Below are 21,963 nucleotides of genomic sequence, written 5' to 3' on the forward strand. Positions count from 1 at the left end.
TTTTTTTTTTTCCGAGGCCAGTTCAGCATGAACGGGAAGGCGTACCCTCTTTATCATTCAGTCTCACGCTTCAGCGTGGTGACAAACGGAGGTAAAGTGATATTACCAAGTGTAGAGCGGCGAACGTGTGTTAAAAGACGCATGGACACTGCCTCGTTCTTCTGAAGTACGCACCGGGTGAGTCAATCATGTTGATAAAATTGCATAAAGTTGTTGAAGTTAGCATGTGTTGCAGTATCTGATCACAATGATTGGAGAGGGGAGATTAAGGGTTATTTACACCAATAGCCCATGGGTGGGAAATAATTAATATATTGAATGCATCCATGTGAGCGACATTATCCCTACCAAATATATTAAATATATGCGTATTGTTTCTGAAGTCTTTGGCTGAAAGATCGACTTGTGTAAAGAGAAACGAACTATTTGTTTTTCAGACCACAGGGGGCGGTATTGAGAAAGGACATTAGGACCAATGAAATACTTATGCAAATGTGTTGCTCTCTGCAGCCTGTGGTAAGTCTGTGTTTAGCAGTTGGACGTAACATGCAGCAATATATATTTGGCATTTCCTATATTGTTAAGAGAGGCTTATTTAATTACTGCTGTGTCACCCACTGCAATACAATAATCCGATAATATTTGCTTATGGCATTTCTTTACATTTAGGATGAGGATGTCCTCAAAGCTACAAAGAAATCTAAAATAAAAACGATGAAACTTGGTCAATCATTTATTTAGGGGCAAACTGTTGCCTCTTTTTCATTCTGGAGCGTGATTAATCAATGTCTTGCATGTTTACCTTGCTAGTAAACACATTTGGCACATCTGCACTGAATGCATTTACTGTATGTTACATGGCTAAACAAATGTACCAACAACAAGGTTAACAAGGTTAAGGGGACGTGTTAACACATGCACGGAAACAAGCAAATATATCGTAGGATGGAGGAACTTGAAGGCTCAAGGCTTAAAGGCATTTTCAATTCGATGATATGTAGTATTAATAACAGAGGATGAAAATGTAGGTATTGTAGTGACATTTATATGTAAGAAATCCTTAGTTAGCGTCTTTTGAAACAACAGATGCTAATCATGCTTATTATTTCAATAGTACAAAGTGATCATATCATCATATATGCATATATTGTGTCTAGGTGCACATGCATTACAGTGGCCTAATTATTTTCTTGATTTGTGATTGTATTTGACTATAATCTTGTTTTATTGTCATACTTTTAGGGTGATTGTCTCCATTGTACAGTCAGCCAATGCAGTAAGTGGTTTGAATCTTAAAATCATTATATTGTTAAATACATTTCAGATGAAAACAGTGTTTTCATCTGAAATGTATAGTGTTCCACATGTTTTCCACAAAACAATTGTACTGCCTGCACAGGCATTTCAGAAAGGAAGATATATTCATTTAAAGTGGTAATCTTGAATATTAATTTTTTTCTTCTATTTGGCAATGCATAGTCTGCAGTAATTGCAGATGTGTTTATGGACCTCACTTCCCAGGGATCCACACGGTGTAACGTGTTTTATGTCAGTTATTGAGCAACAAACATTAACATTTACATTTTGGGCATTTAGCAGACACTTTTAGATTCATAGATTCTGACTTAACAGACATTTATTTAAGTAAAAAGCTTTGATTTATTACTTTGAGCAAAACATTTTTTTTTAGTTTTCATTCAAAACACATTTAAATCCTTTTTCAGAGCTTTTAAAGCATGTTGATTATGATATAAAGAAGTTATATTCAGACATAACAATATTGGACATAATCTGCAACTGACTGTTCTGCTCTCAGTGCACCGTATGTGTGTGTTTTTTGCGTCTGAGTTACAGCGTTTACTTGTTTGTTCAGAATTCTTATCCTGCATCTGATGTTTGCACTGTTTTGCCAAACTCATCTCCTTTAATCTTCATCAGACGCAGACATAAGGGTCTCTGCATTCTGTATCAAGCACTACCTCTGGCTGTTTAGTGAGGAAAGCAAAATAGCATTTCTCGTCCTTGCATGCAGGTCCATGGCTCAAAGACATAGCAACAACATATTTGGCATTAGACGCACAAATGAAGGGTGTGGTTCCGGTACCAACTGGTGGTGGTAAGAGGGTCCTAGCTATGCAGTTTTATAAGTGACTATACTCAACGGGTTCTGGGGAATTATATTTGTATTATATTCAACTGCTAATTATTAATAATTTATCTGGAAAAAGCTATATGTGATATTTTAATTGGACTCATGGCACTGTTAATATATGCAAGAGTTTAAAATATTCTGATAAAATAATCCTGATAATGGATAACGATTAATTACAATGATTGGTATGTAATCTTGTACATTTCTTAACTGTTCTATTCCTTACTCATTGTGAGTAATAGATGTGTAATGGCACACCATGTTTTATCAGAATAATTTATCAACATCCACAAGCACGACGTCAGTTAGCGTTCAATGTTGAGAAGAGCAGCTGACAGTGAATTTGTATCCATTCACAGTTCATCATTACTTCATGTAAGCAGGGAGACACTTTAGTGGAGAGAAAGTAACTTAAGGGTTAGCAACAGATGCTCTGCTGACCTTTGATACCCCAGCTTCAATCCAAACACATCCAAATATTTACAAAACTACTTTTCAAGTGTTTTGGTAGGACTTACACTGTTGTGCTTATATATTTTAATTTGCCCTTGAATTAAGCAGCTGGGCAAAATTGGCAAACAATATGGAAATGTCCAGGTCACCAAGGGAAACAGACATAACTATCATTGGACCTATGTGTGAGAACCGTGACTTGTTTAACATGCCCCTATCATGTGTTTCGAGTTGTTCAAGGCCTCTGGGTGGGCGACTCCCATTCGTCCACAACCACACACACACACACACACGTTAGATCACAAATCACAAAATTTTCTCAACTATATTCTCCACCAATAAGTACATGTTTGCCTGTGTGGACCCTTGTATCTCATGAAATATGGACCTCAAGTTATCCTTGTCCCTGTTGTACCGGTTGTCACTTGTGGTTCACCATGCATGATGTGTCTCCCTCTGTCTTCCTCCAGGGCGAGGTGCAGCTCCCATGTGATGGGCGATCCTGCAGTGGGTGCCAGTGCCTCTCTGTGAAGGGTGCGCGGGTATGACCTTTCCAGACTCACATTACATTTAATTAATTGTACTCGTCTTGATTTGTTTGAATATTTCTACATTTCAAGTACAACATTGATAAAAAGAAATGAACAAGGCATGTCCAGAATAAATTACATGCTACTGTTTTTAGCAATAATGTTGATAGCAGTATTAGCTTAAGTGAAATAAATCCAGTATAACAGTTATGGAAAACACAAACACAAAGACGATGCCTAAATCACGAGTGAATGTCCACTGTCTTTACCCATACTCCTTTCAGGGGGTTCAAGGAAGTATAGGGAATGAAGGCGTGCAGGGGCCAGTAGGACTGAGGGGCCACGCCGGGCCCCGGGGGGGACCAGGCCAAAGGGGCACCGAGGGCTTCCCAGGGCCGCAGGGGCCTGACGGAGACAGAGTGAGTCTGCTTGGTAGACATTGTTATCGATTTGGAAGAAAAGAATGAAAGACCTGGGAAAGAAAAGTGGTTATAGATGTACTTGAGACAAAGCATATAAAAGGGATAGTGATAAAAGAATAAAGATTGACACATCGTTGTCTCTGGTATGATACATTTTTATTAAAACACATTTGCAGCAGTTGACAGAATTGCACAGTTAATATAGTCTTCATGTTTTAGGGCATGACAGGCGTTCCTGGTTTCATTGGCAATGGCGGCATTCCAGTAAGTAAAATAAAGAATGAGATTTGTTTTATTGTTTACAACAGTAAGATCAGTAATGTTTGTATCCTTTTTTTTATTGCATCGGTTGATATTATCATTCAAATGTTTACACCTTCCACTGTAGAATTACATTCACATCCATTTGGAATTTACATTCAATCGATGCATCTTGTATGCCCTCTAGTGGCAAAAGTAAAACATTTTCAGTTCGGTTTTCAAGTTTAAAGTCCTATTTGGTGTAAATATCTTCCTCAAGTGTATCAAATCATTATCCAACTATACACCAGAACAATAAGTAACCTAGTTCTTAGGATATTTAACTCCAAGCCAAAAGGTTCAGGGTTTGAACACCAATGTCCAAATTGCACCTCATTACTAGGCAGGATGTCTAAACTCCTACCTGCGTTTTTTCCTTTGACCTTTCTTACCTTTTTAAACCAGTGTCTACTTAAAAGGGTCTACTAAAAAAGAGGACTGAGTAGTGGCTCCTGTTAATCAGTCCCATTACCCTGAAGGGCCTACCCGGAGAGCCGGGCGAGCCTGGCAGGACAGGGCAGGATGGCTGCAAGGGGAAGATGGGCAGAGCAGGGCTCCACGGGGGTCCCGGCCTTCATGGCAACACCGGAATTCTGGTGAGTCAGGAAAAATGACCGGTTGACGTCGATGTTTTCATTTTTTTAGTGCCCTTAGCACTTACTTTTATCACCTTGTATTTGTTGATGTAGCACTGAACATCGATTTGCTGTCGCCTCTGTCTCTAAGGAAATGCTTATTTCCGTGGCTGTGTGATTACATTCAAGTTAATGAATGATTAACTTGCTCTGGATTAATCAGAGCAGTTGGTTAGTACCAGTTACTGATGATAACGCTCTAGTACTCTGTGATTCATTTCAGGGATTCCCAGGGTTTAAAGGAGCCAAAGGAGAGCCGCTGTATGAATCACCTCGAACACCCGTACGTTGTTTCTGTGAAGGAAAACACATTTTCGTAAAAAAATACATTGAAGCCAACATGTTAAAACAGGCAACCCAGTGTGATCCATGCGTTACCCCCATGCATGTTTCCTGTCTGTCTAACAACAACTTCCTGTCGTTTAACAGGGAGATCCTGGAACCCCTGGAGTACCTGGGGCACCTGTAGGTATTTCATTATTCTGCAGCTGTAATATGTAACAAAGTGCAGTAAAAAAAAAACTCACAATTCAGCAACCAAGTGGTTGATGTTGTCAAGCTTCCACACTCAGGTCACTGTTGTACTGATTGATTTCTATATTGGTTGATTGAATCTTGTGGATGTCTTGCCAGGGCGAACCAGGACGCATTGGGCCTAAAGGCTTGACTGGACACCCTGGGCCGATTGGGCCTCAGGTGATCTACGCACAATTATTTTGAGGAACTTACTGACTATACATTATCTTTACCAATATACTGTTTGTTGTCTATATTATACATTTTAAATTATATATATATATATATATATATATATATATATATATATATATATATATATATATATATATATGTGTGTGTGTGTGTGTGTGTGTGTGTGTGTGTGTGTGTGTGTGTGTGTGTGTGTTCAAATATTCTCAGGGCCCTGATGGAACCCCAGGCCCTAGAGGGCCGGCGGTGAGTCTTCAGACTTATATAAAACTGCACGCACACCCTCATCTTGACTTGCCACATCCACACACCAAAACATAAACAAAACATATTGTTTGGACTTATCCTTACAGGGTGATCCTGGAAGATCACTGGCAGGAGATAAAGGAGATGATGTGAGTTGTGTTATGATGGAACATATAGATGTAGTGCTATCTGCACTTGTGCTTTGTACACAATAAAAATAACCCCTGTGCTCCCTGCTCTTCCCTCTGCTCAGGGGGACCCGGGCCCAGAGGGGCTGCCCGGACCAGAAGAGGTCGACACATTACCCCCTGAATACCTCCCTCCCAAAGGCTACAAGGTAAAGAACCACTAGAATCTAAAAGAACCCCACCAAAACATTACCCCTGAATACCTCCCTCCCAAAGGCTACAAGGTAAAGAACCACAAGAATCTAAAAGAACCCCACCAAAAGTTTTTCAAGCCTTCTATAATGTTAACATTGTTCTGATGCCTGTTTCCCCAGCATTATTTGATTGATGATACCACTCATTTTAATATTTAAGACCCAGAATGAACTAAGCCAATAATACAAGTGTGTGTGTGTGTGTGTGTGTGTGTGTGTGTGTGTGTGTGTGTGTGTGTGTGTGTGTGTGTGTGTGTGTGTGTGTGTGTGTGTGTGTGTGTGCATTCTATTCTCAGGGTGACCCTGGTCCTGCAGGTCTGTGTGGACCTAAAGGTGGCGGTGTAAGTTTCTTTGTTGTTGTGTGAAGCCATTCATTAGGTTTGTTTTAAATATTTGACTTCCAACGTTCAATAAAAGTAGTAAACGGGCATCCAAGCTGCTAACGCTAATGAGTTGTACCTAATTGAATGCAGCGCTGCACAGGTAACACATATATGGAATCGCTGAGTATTAATCCTTAAGGAATCACAACCTAAGGTGTACCCATGTATCCACACAGGGTGATGTTGTGGGAAGCCATGAGGGGATTAAAGGAGAGAAAGGAATCCCTGGTTTGCCTGGACCACGGGTAGGTGACCATGGTTGTATGAAAACAAAATGTCCAGACGTAAAGATGACTTACATATGTCATTGTTATCACACAGGGTGTTCCTGGATTCCCCGGAAGAGACGGGTTAACAGGATTTCAGGTATACTTTTCATTACATTAAAAGCTTCTGAAATCATGTTGAGTACTCAATGATATTTAAAGGGACACAATTAGTGGCATCTAGTGGTAAAGTTGCAGATTGCGACCAACTCAATAACCCCCTCACTTTTCCAAAGAGATTGGAGATGCTACGGTTAAAACCAATAACCATTTTTAATCGTCAAGGAAACCAAGTTTCCTTGACGATTTATATGGTGTATGTATATGTAGTCTGTCAAACTATATATCATTGCTTAAAGTTAAATAGGATTAACATGTAATCTCTAGAGCCATTGGTTCGTTCTGGGCTACTGTAGGAACATGGCATTGCAACATGGCGCACTCTGTAGAAGAGGCCCCGCTCACTATGTAGATACGGTACACATTTTAGGTGACGAAAACACAATGAACATTATTTCCATAGGATTATACACTAATATAATTTACTTATTATGTTCCATTTCTGTCAATTCTGTTTCACCAAATGCCACTCAATTCTACACATTGCATCTTTAATTCATTTCATTTGATGTCAAATTCTATAGATAAAAAAAAACAACCTACTTATCCTTATGATGATTATGTATTTTGGTTTATGTCTTTCAGGGTCCTAGTGGAGACATGGGACTTCCAGGCCTCATCGGAAGAATTGGACCAAAGGTGAACTATGTGGATGTAGAAATAAATGTATAGGCCCGTACATAAACACATCAAATCACCAGGAGGAAGCACTTGGGCTAGGAGCGACCTCTGGGAGGCCGGAAGGAAATATTTGCTTAAGGGTTTACAACAACATCTACGCACAGCCCGCCCTTGAACTAAACATTCGTAGAAGACATATACAAAAACTGTATAATCCAGGCCTTAAATATGTGAATGTAGATGCTTAAAGTACTTAGTTTTTATCAGAAGATAAAATATGCGTAAAACGAACTTTCCACAGCCTGCATTGACCAATGTTTCTTTAAGAAGCGTGTAATTTGCTGCCACTAGAGGAAGAACCGCCTTGAACCCTGATACAGAACATAAAGCTGAATTGGAGTCCCAAGTAGAGTTACTACTACCACATTCCCCAACAATAATATAATATAGTTATAGGCTATGCTCTCACAGTTAATCAACGTCTAAAATGATGATTATTATATTATTATATATTATTATAATGTTACATGTTATTGTTTGGAGCCTCATAGGAAACATAGACGTTGTTGTCTGATTTCCCGATCTCCTCTCATTCCTTGTACATTCAAAGGGTTATGAAGGGGATGCTGGAGATCCTGGGCCCCAAGCCTACTACGATGAAACTGCATCAAGAGGTGAGGCCCCAACAGGAAGACGGCAATGATCGGAAAAGGACATCTCTAGTGACGATCTTTGTCTCGTCACTCTCGTCCTTTTTGTGGATACACAAAGGAGTAAAACAATACAACTTATTCTAATAAAATGACTAGCATCTAGCTACCGCTACATAACCAGATATATATCGATAACAACAATCAAGCCAATTGATTCATAAAAACAAACTGAATCATTCACAAGACAAACATGTTCCTATTTTGTCCCCTGCGGTAATGAAAGCAAAAGGCAACAATGTGAGAACTAAACATACTTGTTGTTCACCCCGGATCACCAGGTAAACCACGCTGTCACTCTATTTGATAACTGTTCTCTTTATATCACTTATATATTTTCATATACACATAGGCATTGATATAGTTATGAAAACTATGAACACCAACGTCTCGCCAACATCGAAGTTGAAGTTCAAAGAAAGTATTGAGGAGAAAACAGACAGAAAAGTATATGTAATGTAAAATTAAAAATGGATTATGTTGAGTTATGATATTCATCACTTTAATGACAGGGAACAGTGCAATTAATGCATTTCTCAGTATTTCGTGGTGCGGTGACGCTGTGGTAGTATGTAAACACTGTTCACCACTGGCAGAGTTTATGATCATAAGGTGCCCTCTTTTCTACCTGCCGAGGGAGTTCACTGCGATTTTGCTAGTTGCGGTAGACATCCCTCCAACCTCCACCAGCAGTGACATGCATGCAGGAATGCGGCATGTTGTGAACTGTATCAGGCCATCAGTGAACAACAGACAGCACATCCTCGCTGGAGATTTTAATCTCCAGCATATTTATTTCCCAACAAGAGGAGCTAACATTTTGGATATGGTCTACACTACCAAAAGAGGGGCATACAAGGCCTCCCCCCCCCTTACATCGGAGTCTGATCACATCACTGTTATGCTAATGCCAGCATACAGACAAGAGAGTGAAAGTCACCAAACACAGTACTTGGCCAGAGCGGGCCTCCTCTGCTCCTCAGGACTGTTTTGGAACAACAGACTGGGAAATGTTTAAGCAGGCAGCCACATACAACATCCACAGACATTGAGGAGCACACAGACACTGGTACTTCTTACATCAGGAAGTGCATCGATGATGTGACTCACAAACACCATCATTATTCATGCTAACCGGAAGCCATGGCAGACATGATGTCCACCGGCTGCTGAGCACCAGAGAAAATGCCTTCCGAGCCGGGGATGAAACTGGCCTGAGAACAGCGAGAGCCAACCTGTCCCGTGGCATCAGGGAAGGAAAACAGGACTATACAATAAAGATAACCTGCCACTTCAAAGACAGCAGAGACGCCCGGAGCCTGTGGCAGGGCATTCAGACGATCACAGACTACAAGCCCGCTCCACAGATCTGCGTCGACAACATCTCTCTGCTAAACAACCTCAACAGCTTCTTTGCACGGTTTGAAGCCACAAACACAAACCCACAGAAAACTCCATCCACCCCCAACGATCACGCTCTCTGCCTGTCTGCTGCCATTGTGAAGAGGACACTCTCCACTATCAACCCCTGCAAGGCAACACAGGCCCATACAACATTTCTGGACGTGTGTTGAAGGACTGGGCAGAGGAGCATAACAGAGATGGAAATTAACTTTTTTGCCCACCAGCCACTCATCTTTTTTACCAGCCACTTTTTATACACTATATATTTTTTTAATATATGCGTACATTTTAAACAATATAATAGTAACACTAGATAAGAAAAGTGTTTTTCATACACATCATTTTTTCCATCAGAAGTGATTTTTACTGTAAGTAGGCGCTACCAAGGAACTGAGTTGAAAATGTTACACTCTTACCGCATATGATAAACAATACACAGGTATCTGCCATGTGAAGTCATGTTTATTTCAAAGGTGTTACGATTACAAGTTTGGGGATAATTCATCTATACAAAGTATTTTCAATAAAAAACAAATTGACATATTAACAATAAAACAACATGCATGGCTACACCATCATAAGTCAATAGGAACATTTGTTTTTTCAGTGCACTGGCCTTTTAATTTCTTCAATTCAACCAGATGTATAATGAAATCTGCCCCTATAATGCAACAGATGTATCCTCTCGGTATAGGAAGAATCATACTCTGCCTATGCATTCGAAATTGAACAATTGAAAACAGACCATGAAGAAACAAGAACAAGAAACAATGACTTTATAAGTGCAAGACACATTGAAAAACGTCAGAATACATTAAACTATATATATATATATATATATATATATGAACTCGTTAGCGTATCTGTTTGTGTACGTTCGCTATGCAGCCCTGCTATTGTGCATTCACAGACTGGCTTTTGTCAAAGGAATACCCGGTCAATGATGGATTTAGTATGGAAACAAACGACTAAACATTGGATCTTTGTATGGATTTATATGCACGTTACGGGATGAATTGATAAGCTCCTGTAAGGGCTACGATGGCACAGATGACAGCTGATTTGGAACGGAACAGCAAAGTAAGGAACCCCGACTTTTTTACTGTTCAATTATTAATGTTGTTTTTGAACAGTGCGTCCAGAGCGAGTATTGGAATACTCGCTCGGAATATCCAACGAGTATTCGAAGCCTGTAAAATGGTATTCGGGACAGCCCTACGTCTTAGCACACACACTTGACATCTGTTTGACCAGACTGACAGAAAGCAGCTGTTTGCCAAACAAGTGAGCAGAGCTCTAAGGTTACCCAACATGCTAGTTTTTCGACAGCAACAAACTATTGCATCAGGCCTAATAGAAAATAAAATAACTTACGTGCAGTGCCATTCGAAGTCTTGAAATGGCCTTCCCTTTTTGGCAATTGCGTGTGTATTTCGAACTAACTTCTATCAAGCTGGGCTGTTTTGAGGCTAACGAGCGTCCTCATCGCTGTCGTGGTTTCGGGCGCTGATTTTCCCTTGGCAATTTTCAAAACGTGAGGGTGACTTTTTGAGGACTCGTGGTCCTCCACGGCTTCCAATTTTAGGTATTGTGTCCCACTCACAAAACTATTGGACCTGTGGCCATCCGAAGCATGTTTACACAGAGAGCACAGAACATTGTCTGGCTCGTCCCGTCAAACACCAGCCGGTCACGGTGTTGACCACTGTCCGATGTTCGCCATCTCTCATTAAAACAATGCTTCTTTTTGGGGACGACAGCCGTACTATCATCCGCCACCTGTACCTGGCCTACACTCTCCTCAGCTGTTCTCTTTCCTCCGGTGAGGAAATGCAACATTGCTTTCTCTAGTAGTTAATTAGCCTAGCATACTATACCGAATGTTGATAACGGCATATTATCTCTATGGTTACCGGTTTATTATCCCGGATGTTGACAGTCGCAGTTCAGCAAAAGAGGCGTAGAAGAAGAAGGGGGCCGGATGTTGACAGTAATGGTTGTGGAACTGTGCTGCGCCGTATGACGAATGTATTAAATATGCAAATTTGACCGGACCTGACTGGAAAGTATTACCCGACACAGTGGCGGGTGAAGTGACATCACCCGCCACCATACAAATCCACCCGCAAATGGCGTGTGGCGGATGTTAATTTCCATCCCTGCTAAAGATATAAAACACAATTGATTAGGCCTAGGCCGATATATGTATCGGTCCTAATCCTGAATGCACTGTGCGTACATTTTTTCACTGCATTTTCCCCCCTTCCATATTACAAAAATCTAAAATAGCTTGTGTGACAAGGTGCTGATTTCTGAAACATGCTTTGCACAGCAAAGAGAGCCGACTTTATCTGATTCAGCATAAGGTTTCATTGATTGGCGCGCACTCTCTAGTCCAGAATATTTGTAGACATTAAAAATGCAACGTTCCATTCATTCATTATTCAAATGCAGAGGCTAGGCATTGACACACGGCTATTGCTGACCCGATTAGGAGAGCTTGGTCTAGATCCTGCCCATATTGTTCGGCAGTATGATGTACGTTATAGGTCTTTTTACGCTGCCAAGCCGGTTCGGTCGCAGCTTGGCACGCAGCTTGATCCTGCTTCCTTGTGGCTATACGGAGGTAATTACAGCTTGTGTGTTCGATCCTGCTTCCTTGTGGCTATGTGGGGGCAGCTTATGTGCTTAAAATACGTAACAGCAGTGAAAGCCTGGGTGGATTCAAGCAAGGCCTAATCTATACTACTGTGCAGTCCTAATTAAGATGGGGTGGATTGTTTTAACCATAGTGTCAAGCATTCCCTGTGTGTGCACCAGGGAAGAAACAGGTAGCAATAAGACGACAAGTCGAAGCTCCGAACTGGTACATTGATTGAGTTGGTTTATTTAAATTAATTAATTTTACAATTTTCCTTTGGATTTCAGAAGACTTTAGTGAAAAGGTAGAGGTTAAAATCTCTGTAAAGCGAGGGAAAAGGTTGTTCTTCAGTGAGGTGTTAATTCAATCTCAAACCTTTGTTGTGTGTGTTTTAGGTGCCAAAGGGGACATGGGGTTTCCTGGTTTACCTGGCGTCCTAGGAGACACTGGGGACATGGGCATGCACGGCCCCCCGGGCCCGCCGGGAATAACAATCAGAGGTAGGCAAGAACCAACGTCTTAATCTCGGAACGTAGTGTGGCGAGCAGCACGGGAAGGACGAGACGGTAGCCCAGGTTGAACCAATTATGCAGTTCCGTGCCCCATACACCGCACGACTACGGACTGCCTTTATTAACGACCACCACATACATGGAAACCAGAGCACCCAGTAAACGAACACGTCACTCTCGTCGACGGTGGCGGCAACGATGCACACAACATGTCAACACTCAACAACACACAACTAATTAACTACCCCAACCCATTAACCCCACTCAACCCAACAACCACACTGTCCCCGAAAGGGTCCAAACCCCCAGGATAAATGAACCCCCCAGAATCCCTTGCGCAACTGAACGAGCGCCTACACCTGTGGTCGCCACAATAGTTTACGGACAATATCCTACACCATGCACTATGCCTCATGTGTTTTATCAGAAGGTATTTACATGTTTTTGACTGTAATCAATCATCCTCAATCGACTAAGAAGTTCTGTCCCTATGTCATCACAAATTAAACGAGATAGGAATGAGAAAATAGAACTCATAAGAAAGAGTCATTTTTGCTACATTGTTTGTCTGTGACCAATTTACTTTCTAAGATGGGGACGCTGGACCACCAGGCCCTTTTGGCCCGAAGGGGTCTAAGGGAGAGCCAGGGGGCACTTACACTGATTATGCCCAAGGACCTAGGGGATTTAAGGGACCCCGTGGAGCAAAAGGTGTCACAGGTCTCCCAGGTCCACCAGGTAAGGGTTAGCTACCCGAAAACTCTCGAAAAAAACGTATATATATTTACATATACACATAGGCATCGATATTTATGCACCCAGTACAATTTTGTTCATCCTCGTGTTAAAAATCTGCTACTATTCTGAACTCTGTTCTGTTTGTTTGTGTACATGTGTGTGTGTGTCTGTGTGTGTGTGTGTGTGTGCGTGCGTGTGGTTATGACGGTCTGTCGGACCTCCATAAGGGTGTGGAGGTGAGCATTTCAATTCCTTTTTTGTGATCCTCAATTAAAGTCCAAATAGCATCGGTATGTTTGATATGTGACTGTGGCCTCCTTCTCCACCCGGTAGATTACTACTGTGAACCGGGTTACCCTGGAGACCCCGGGGCCCCCGGAGACGTGGGGATAGAAGGACACTCAGGGGAGAAAGGCCTGAAAGGTGATCTGGTTTTACGCCACTGCTTCGTCCTACTATCTAATTCAAAAAGACCCTCCTTGATGCTCGAGATCAAGTCAGGGACCGTGTGTGCCACAGCTGGCCCCCGTGCCACAGCTGGCCCCCGTGCCACAGCTGGCCCCCGTGCCACAGCTGGCCCTGCCAGCAATATTATTGAGCCCTGAAATTCAGAAGTTAATAGTTAATTTAAACAAACTGTATACGACATCATTTTTACTTACTGACAAACTTACTTGCCGAGCCCTGGTAATGTTTAGTTTGCTGTGGATTTGTGTAGCTGATTGTGTGAGTCTATTCACTAATGTGTCTGTATATATGTGTGTGTGTGTGTGTGCGTGTGCGTGTGTGCGTGCGTGCGTGCGCGCGCGCGTGCGTGCGTGTGTGTGTGTGTGTGTGTGTGTGCGCGTGTGTGTGTGTTTGTGTGTGCGTGCCCATCTTCGCAGGCTGTCATGGAGCGTGTAGCTGTACTGGTGGGGACGGAGGCATAGGGGCCCCCGGTCCAGATGGACCCCCAGGTAATGATGGCCTTCCTGGAACTCCGGGCCAGAGAGGAGATCCAGGCTTTAAAGGAGGGCCAGGGTCAAGAGGCCAACAGGTACGGGAAACATGGATGTGTGGATGCACAGGCTGCAGTCTTGATGATAATCTAATTCCATCTCACTTGTCCTTTACCATGTGTGATGTATGAAGTACATGTGAGTTATTATGGGTGCAGGGCTTTCTAGGAACTCTAGGACAGAAAGGACGGAAAGGTCAGAAGGGTGACTCCAACGGGTTTCACCTTAAAGGTGAGCTCTGCTGAAATTTCAAGAATAGGCTATGGTTCGTACACTACTATGAGACATTCTTCGCTTATTAAGCTAAATTAATTGAAGCCATGAGATCCATGTGTTTTAGCTGGAGCTTAATGGCTGCTTTGTGTTTGCGTGTAAAGCCCTTCATTATTTTGTACAGGAGAAAAGGGTGACCGTGGTGTTCCTGGGCAGGCGGGCCTGGTCGGGAGGCAGGGGCGTCCAGGAGAGGACGGGGGAACTGGCCAGGTGGGAGACCCTGGAGCACCGGTGAGTATATCATCTGTTTTTCTGTTTATGTTCGAGCAGGCACCTTTTGTATTTTGGTTATAAACAAGGAGAACTATTAAAATGTAGTACTGCTATATCTGTAGGAAACACTGCAAGTTAATACATTTATATGGAAACGTATAGTAAGAAATAGGCAATGCACAAAAAAAACAAGAATGCAGAATACAAAGCTCACGATCAGGAAGGACCTGCAGCAGATTAGAATTAAAATATGTTAATAGTTGGTATGTGCGACTCTCTGTGGCACACCTCTGAAATACAGTTTTTCGGTTGCAGGGAGACCGATTCGCAGGACCGTATGGCCCGAAAGGGTTCCGAGGTTATCAAGGAACCAAAGGGACCCCGGGGCCCGCAGGCCCCCGAGGGTCAGGATTCCCAGGTGGTCGTGGTCCCAATGGCCTCCAGGGGAATCAAGGTCGCCCCGGCTCGGCGGGCATTCCAGGACGACCTGGACCTCCGGGTGAGGAACAACAGCATCTTCCCAGTTTATGTCTCAGAATTGTTTAATTTGTATTATCGCAGCATTTTCTTCAGATTTTAAAAAACACATCTGTCAACATAGTAAAGTGGCTTGTGGGAGGATAATAATGATGGTCTCCGAATGTGTCATTAGGTGACGTGGAAGCGTGCTGTGTTGACAAAATCAATGTGGGTCCCAAGGGGGGGCGTGGCATGCCAGGTGAGTGAATCAATGGTTTCAATCTGTTTGGTCTCACAGAAAATACTTTGCCGTGGGATTTTGAAACGCCACTTTTAGACCTGTAAGTCATGGTCATGTTAAAACACAAGACACATCGGGTTGTTTTTGAAGTCTGCTTTAACCATGCTGTACTAGGGTACCCTGGTACAGTCGGATGGGATGGCTTAGAAGGCACTCGTGGCCTCCAGGGGCCTAAAGGTGCGAGAGGAGATGACGGGGGGGTCGGACGCGTCGGACCACAGGGTACAAACTTTGAACTTCTTTCCTTACATACATTCAACCCCCCCAAAACAAATCATGGTTGTTTCCGAGGTTGTCACCATATAGCGGGTTGGGTGTGTTTTAGGTCTGAGAGGTCCGGATGGAGATCAGGGTTTCCCTGGTCCTAGGGGACTGACTCTGGACGGGCCCCCTGGCCCTTCCGGGTACCGCGGAGCTCCAGGGGGGAAAGGGGTCCGTGGGGACTTCCGCACCTCAAGGCCTGGTCCGCCCGGACGCCCCGGCCACCCAGGGACCCTGGGCAGAAAGGGCCCTCTGGGAGAAACAGGGGTCCCTGGGTTACAAGGTGAGGCTCCTCAGAGCTGGAGAAGGCTCAGGGGCCTTTTTGTGCATTCAAAACTCTTACTTTCCCCCTTGGTAAATGTTTATATTTATATTTGTTGGTTTTCATCAGTTGATTCATCTGTATTTATAAAACATAGGAACATAATAATAATAATAATAATAATACATTTTATGTTAAAAGCGTCAATAGCAGTCACACACATGATCAGATAACACTGACAATATGGACATACATAGCACACTCAGACAAAAAAGTGTACAGGTCGGACATGGCCAGAGGCTCGTTACATATAAAGGCATGGGAGTATGTTGACTAGGTTAAGGCTAAAAGGCTGTACCTTTCATTCAGTCAAACACGCAATCAAAAATAACGCTACATTGCTAATATACAGCATGCGACTGTGATTGAATTGCCGCAGGTGTCCGTGGTCAACCAGGCCCACACGGTGCAAAGGGGATATCAGGGGCCGCTGGCGACCTCGGAGCCAGAGGTCCGCCGGGGGCCTCATGTACTCCGTGTGAAACTACCATATCTGGACGTCAAGGCAACCCAGGACCAATGGGAATACCGGGTGAGAATGTCGACGGCACACACACACACACACACTGCATCTGTTGAACGAGGTGGATGTCTGGACCAATTTGGTCTATACTTTTTCAAGTTTCGTTGATAACATTTTGGGTCCCTCATTGTCCGTTTTCATTTCACAACTTTGTGTAGGACTTCCTGGCCGAAAGGGTTTGAGCGGAGATGTGGGTCCAACGGGTTATGGCCTAAAGGGTAGAAGAGGTGTGACTGGCCCTTCAGGATTTCCGGGCCCAGTCGGAGATAAAGGCGGATTCGGACCCTCCGGAGAGGACGGGTACAATGGCCAGCCTGGACTGAAAGGTTATTGGCTGCCTCAACATACTTTTGTTAAAAGCTGTGATATTTGCTTTGTGATTCCTCCCTACTTTGGCAGGCTATGTTTTAATTTTTCTGGAAAAGTTGTTTTCTTTTTTAAAAACATTCTTCACCACTAGAGGGCAAACTTAACCCATTTGTACCAGCTGCTGCGCGGCGCAACATTGTATCTAGCAGATACAATGTTGCGCCGCGCAGCTGCCGGTACAAATGGGTTAAACCCCTGTTTTCATGGTTGACCTTAAAAGTGAACCACTACACACAGACCTTGATTCTCTTCCCAGGGGAAAGGGGTCATCTTGGCAGGGATGGGGTAGGAGGTTTCCCTGGTGGAACTGGACCTCCGGGTCCTACCGGAAAACAGGGGGAAAGAGGATTCGATGGACGCCAAGGGTTGAAAGGAAACCAAGGACTACCCGGCTTTAAAGGTAATTCTTTACGTGTTAGTGTTTTAAAATAAATGACCATACAATCACCACCTCCAAAAGACGGGCCGAATTGCCGCAAAGCATCTCAATATTGTCAAATCAATATTGTACCTTAGTCAACTGTGTTGCACTGCGGTTGAATTCAGTCAAGGGACTGAGATATGCTATTACTACCACAGGTCTCCCCGGTACCCCTGGCCCCCCCGGTCCCTCTAGGGATTTCAAAGTGGTGAAGGGACTCCAAGGGTCACCAGGACAGAACGGATCACCAGGGAACCCTGGACCGCAAGGTAATAGAGTAAAGTCAACGTAATGTCTCAATGATAACACTACAACTCATCTATAACTCAATATTGGATACAATTAGCACGTTTTTGTATTCTCCTCGTCCTTAACAATGCAGCTCAAATCTAGTATTGCTCTATCCATCTAAGTTAAAAAGAGAGATTTAACTTGTAGCAATTTCAAGTCTTTTGATGTGATTTGTTGAACACGAATCCCATTTGTGTTGATCTTTGTCATCATTAATTATATTCATCATTTGCATCCTTCCATGTCCTCCTATCTACATGAAATGATCAGAGTGAAGTTATCAGCAGAAGTTCATCTCTTGAGTTTCTCTCCGGCAGGAATGGCTGGCATCAGAGGACAACCAGGGGAGGCGGGGGCTGACGGCTGGTCTGGGGCCGGGGGGCTGAAGGGCATGACTGGTCCTCCAGGCAAAGCAGGACCCGGAGGACCTCCAGGGCTGCCTGGAATCAAAGGCTTCCCTGGACAGCACGGGCAGACGGGTCAGGTTGGCCCACGGGTGCGTGGTGGAAGCTCAGCCTAACCTAAACTGACCTGGAGCCTTTTCTACAGCGGAGGGGGTTATTTCTTTAACGTCGCATCGTTCATGTGCGTTTACATTTGTTACAGGGTGACCCAGGGGTCGATGGACCCCCAGGCCTGCTGGGCCTTCGGGGGCACACGGGGCCCAAGGGTGAGTCAAGATGGTTCGTAGAAGAGCAAGGAAGAAGGGCCAACAAAGGAACAGGAGACATAAAACTCGTCGTTTTGTGTGTGTCTGTGATCCTCCATCCATTCATTCATTCATTCTGGAGAACAGAGGGTAAAAGGGAATACCGTTTGACCCTGTTGCAGGTGACATGGGAGAGTCGTATGGAGAGCAAGGCCCACCCGGCCCTAAAGGGCTCCCGGGGGAGAACGGACCAGGAAGTGAGTCTAAATAGCAATGTGCTCTCTGAGGTGCGTCTCCACATCACTGGTCGTCGGGCGGACACCTAAAGCAAAGTGGTGTGAAAAACTCCATTTTGCAGTAGGATAAATGCATTCAACATCAAAACATGGTTTAGAACTACTTGAATGATCGTTGACCCCACTGCTTCAGTAACCGTGGTTACCGCTGTGTCCGGGTGGGCCAGTCACAGCGTAGTGCTTGAGCAGGAAGGGTATCGATGTGTCTATTCTCCAGTCCACTGTAGGCTTGGAGAGCCAGGAGAGCCAGGACCCCGGGGGTACATAGGACCCCCAGGGGCCCCAGGGACCCCTGGGGATCGGGGGAGGAACGGCGAACAAGGTCTGTGAGCTCTTTTCTTTATGGCTATGTTACTTACCACATCTGCACCATCTCTGTTTCCTACTATTAGCTTAGCTTGTAAGCATGTTCAATGTGATCAGTACGGTATTCCTATGCATTATGAAATAGGTTGAGGGAATCATATTTCTATGCAAATTGTTTGTTATAAAATCACAATTTCTATGAATTTTATGGATGTAGGTTTGAAACGATGTAACGTTTTATATCAACATTCTTCAGCACATCAGTTGTAAGACGAATGTCTTTGTATGGCCAGGTTTCCGAGGGCTACAAGGCCTACAGGGTCCCCGAGGGCTTCCTGGCTTTCCAGGGGTTGATGGAGTTCAGGGGCCCGACGGACCTGCTGGCCAGCCTGGACATTCAGGTGCTGATCGAGACCCCGATCGGGACCTCGAGTGCTCTAATGTGATGGATCGCACGCCACTTTTTGAGAGATGGTGAAATGCATGTCCTAAAGGATTGACTAAGATACGTGAATGAGATGTATAATTCTACATAATTCCCTCACCAGGAGTGCGAGGATCACCAGGGCGGGATGGACTCGATGGACTGAAGGGCCCAAAAGGGACGAAGGGAGCGACAGGTAAGAAACGGAGGCATTTATTAGGTCAGATCAAATGAATGTGTCCCTTACATCCAATGTCTCTCAAGAGACACATTTGCTTTGATGCGTAACCAAGCGTTACAAATATTCACTGAATGTCTCGATCTCAAGGCGAAGATGTACCTGGACCTCCGGGTCCAAATGGTTCCCCAGGGGTCAAAGGTCAGATGGGACGCCCAGGATCCCCAGGGTCAAGCTCTCCTGGAAACAAGGGTTTTTTTGGCCCACCTGGACAGCAAGGTCTGCCCTGTCATTTGGGACATTTGTCTTTAAATTAAATATTATATCCAAAGACGTGTCAGGTGTCGCAATCGAGAAACAAAGTCGACATCTATATTGTTTTGGTATCAACAGATTAAATCCTTCATCCACAGTTGAACATTTAAATAATGTTATTGATTATTGTGCCTCTTAAGGTGTACAAGGTACATTTTCTAAACTGAGGACAAAAAAACGGCAATAAATAAAAGTTTTTTTTGTTGTCGTACAAAATGAGATATGATGTACTTTATTAATCCCAGAGTGGGAAATGCAGATGAAATATAGGTAAATTAGGATTTTGCGCCCCTCTCTCCCCCCCCCCCCCCCCCCTCCCTCCCCCGCAGGACACCCTGGCCCCCCTGGGGAGGCCGGGCCCCCCAGAACCTCAGGCCCAGAGTGCTGCGACTTGTTAAAGGATTATCGGGGAGAACCGGGGCCGGAAGGGCGTCCAGGAGCTGTCGGGTCCCCAGGTCTGTGGCTCTCCAGGGCGCCCACGGACGTGTCTCTGTGTGTGTCCGTGTGTTTGGCTCTCAGGAGGTTTTTCAAAAACCACATTTCTGTATTGTTTTGGAAAAATCAGGATTGACACAGAACAATGATTATACATGCATAATATATCTTGAATCAAGTCAAATGAAAGAGACGGAAGTGGAAAAACGAGATAGAAACCTTTTAATAACATAAATAGACAGAGAAAATAATTGTTATGTTCCCATATATCCCCCTGAGAAAAATATGAAGGTACAAATGGCCGAAAAAGTACTTCAAAATACAGTTCCCAGGTGACCCATCTGGTTGGTGCTACGTGTCTTCTGTGTGAAGGTGCTCCTGGAGATCAAGGGTATCCCGGCCCCACCATCACCTCCAGAGGGGACCAAGGGCTACCTGGCCCCCAGGGACGAGACGGCCCTAAGGGGGCCAGAGGCTTGCGAGGACCTCCCGGTAATTTGTCCCCGGGCTTAAGAGGACCTAAAGGTAAGGTATTCAATTTCGGAGATATTATAATCAAAGATACACTAATATGTTATTTTATTCATTCCAAATTAATTGTAAACAATTGAGGTCCGGGTGACACAGCCGAAAGAACAGGGCACTCTTAGAATTCGCACACAAGAAGTAGTAGAAATGAAGAGGCGAACGATCAAAGAGTCATTAAAGCATGGGACCTGGGTTGTGCTGCTGACAGGCGCTATGGGCCCTGCTGGGGCCAGGGGTCCTGGTGGATACAAGGGTCCCCGAGGTGTTCCTGGGCCCACGGGTCGGCATGGAGACAAAGGCTACCGAGGAGATGAGGGTGAGTGCACCTGCAGCCCAAGATATATGAACCAGGACATCTTAAAGGATGTTGATTAATAGAGAGATCTTTGACTCAATAAGACTTTTATTTTTTTGTTTTCCAGGGGCCAAAGGGTTGCCTGGTGATTTCATACCGGTCAGGGGGCCCCCGGGGCCCCCTGGTAGAACTGGCCCGGCTGGCTTCACTGGAGACAGGGGAATTCCGGGCCGCCAAGGGGCTAAAGGCATGTCGTCTTAGTGGGTGTGGCTGTGGCTGTGGGTGGGAGTGTTGGTGTGGGTGGGGTGAGTGGTGCTGGTTTGTTTGTGTGAAGCACTCCACCTAAAATAGGCCTCACCTTTGACCTTAATCCTCAATACCTAATCACCTCTGCACATTCACAAAGACCAGAGGGTCCGTCCATGCAAGGGAACCGGCATCTACATCTAGAAGAGTTCGATGCCTTGCTCAAGGGACACTGCAACAATTAAAGGTGCTGTAGGTATCATTTGAGAGTGGTAAAGAGAGAGAGAACGTTTGGAAAATAATCATCATCACAATAAAATGTTCCCTCCCTCCATTGGTAAGTGTTGCAATCAAGCATGTTTGATTGACAGGCAAGATCAATTCCCGATTGCCCAGATGTAAAAACCTAGATTGCACGTACTGAGGCATACGTAAAACAGAACAACCAATACAGATTTCCTCATCGAAAACCTTGTCAGTAAAGGCTGACAGATTGGTTTGAGCTTTCTAACAAGTCACACTGAAATGATAGTCCTTAAATCTGTCCTAAAGCACCTTTAAGCAAGTGGGGGGTAGGAACCAGCAACCCTCCAGATCCAAGATCCACGTGTTCAATCGACTGCCTCCCTGCCCCCAC

At 44.1% G+C, this 21,963-nt stretch overlaps 1 protein-coding gene across 1 annotated transcript in view; it reads left to right on the forward strand.

Annotated features, from left to right (window-relative positions):
• Positions 1-32: 32 nt before the first annotated feature.
• The window catches only part of LOC307085759 (uncharacterized protein), a 25,574-nt gene continuing 3,643 nt past the window's right edge, over positions 33-21,963 (forward strand). Inside the window, exons 1-44 of the mRNA XM_079750619.1 lie at positions 33-177; positions 438-516; positions 1,243-1,276; positions 3,076-3,147; positions 3,420-3,554; positions 3,777-3,821; positions 4,337-4,453; positions 4,716-4,775; positions 4,922-4,957; positions 5,126-5,188; positions 5,411-5,446; positions 5,554-5,595; positions 5,700-5,783; positions 6,125-6,169; positions 6,388-6,456; positions 6,533-6,577; positions 7,183-7,236; positions 7,829-7,892; positions 12,369-12,473; positions 13,077-13,223; positions 13,451-13,459; positions 13,557-13,646; positions 14,108-14,259; positions 14,380-14,452; positions 14,619-14,725; positions 15,023-15,206; positions 15,360-15,425; positions 15,582-15,689; positions 15,793-16,011; positions 16,430-16,582; positions 16,732-16,899; positions 17,199-17,342; positions 17,522-17,632; positions 17,972-18,150; positions 18,261-18,324; positions 18,486-18,560; positions 18,817-18,921; positions 19,199-19,306; positions 19,454-19,525; positions 19,658-19,786; positions 20,152-20,277; positions 20,630-20,782; positions 20,994-21,101; positions 21,208-21,327. Of these exons, the coding sequence (XP_079606745.1) occupies positions 476-516; positions 1,243-1,276; positions 3,076-3,147; positions 3,420-3,554; positions 3,777-3,821; positions 4,337-4,453; positions 4,716-4,775; positions 4,922-4,957; positions 5,126-5,188; positions 5,411-5,446; positions 5,554-5,595; positions 5,700-5,783; positions 6,125-6,169; positions 6,388-6,456; positions 6,533-6,577; positions 7,183-7,236; positions 7,829-7,892; positions 12,369-12,473; positions 13,077-13,223; positions 13,451-13,459; positions 13,557-13,646; positions 14,108-14,259; positions 14,380-14,452; positions 14,619-14,725; positions 15,023-15,206; positions 15,360-15,425; positions 15,582-15,689; positions 15,793-16,011; positions 16,430-16,582; positions 16,732-16,899; positions 17,199-17,342; positions 17,522-17,632; positions 17,972-18,150; positions 18,261-18,324; positions 18,486-18,560; positions 18,817-18,921; positions 19,199-19,306; positions 19,454-19,525; positions 19,658-19,786; positions 20,152-20,277; positions 20,630-20,782; positions 20,994-21,101; positions 21,208-21,327 (4,117 nt within the window). The 5' untranslated portion in view covers positions 33-177; positions 438-475. The remainder of the gene's footprint in view (positions 178-437; positions 517-1,242; positions 1,277-3,075; positions 3,148-3,419; positions 3,555-3,776; positions 3,822-4,336; positions 4,454-4,715; positions 4,776-4,921; positions 4,958-5,125; positions 5,189-5,410; positions 5,447-5,553; positions 5,596-5,699; positions 5,784-6,124; positions 6,170-6,387; positions 6,457-6,532; positions 6,578-7,182; positions 7,237-7,828; positions 7,893-12,368; positions 12,474-13,076; positions 13,224-13,450; positions 13,460-13,556; positions 13,647-14,107; positions 14,260-14,379; positions 14,453-14,618; positions 14,726-15,022; positions 15,207-15,359; positions 15,426-15,581; positions 15,690-15,792; positions 16,012-16,429; positions 16,583-16,731; positions 16,900-17,198; positions 17,343-17,521; positions 17,633-17,971; positions 18,151-18,260; positions 18,325-18,485; positions 18,561-18,816; positions 18,922-19,198; positions 19,307-19,453; positions 19,526-19,657; positions 19,787-20,151; positions 20,278-20,629; positions 20,783-20,993; positions 21,102-21,207; positions 21,328-21,963) is intronic.

Source organism: Pollachius pollachius, assembly GCF_949987615.1.
Source record: "Pollachius pollachius genome assembly, chromosome: 14".
Lineage (NCBI taxonomy): Eukaryota > Metazoa > Chordata > Actinopteri > Gadiformes > Gadidae > Pollachius > Pollachius pollachius.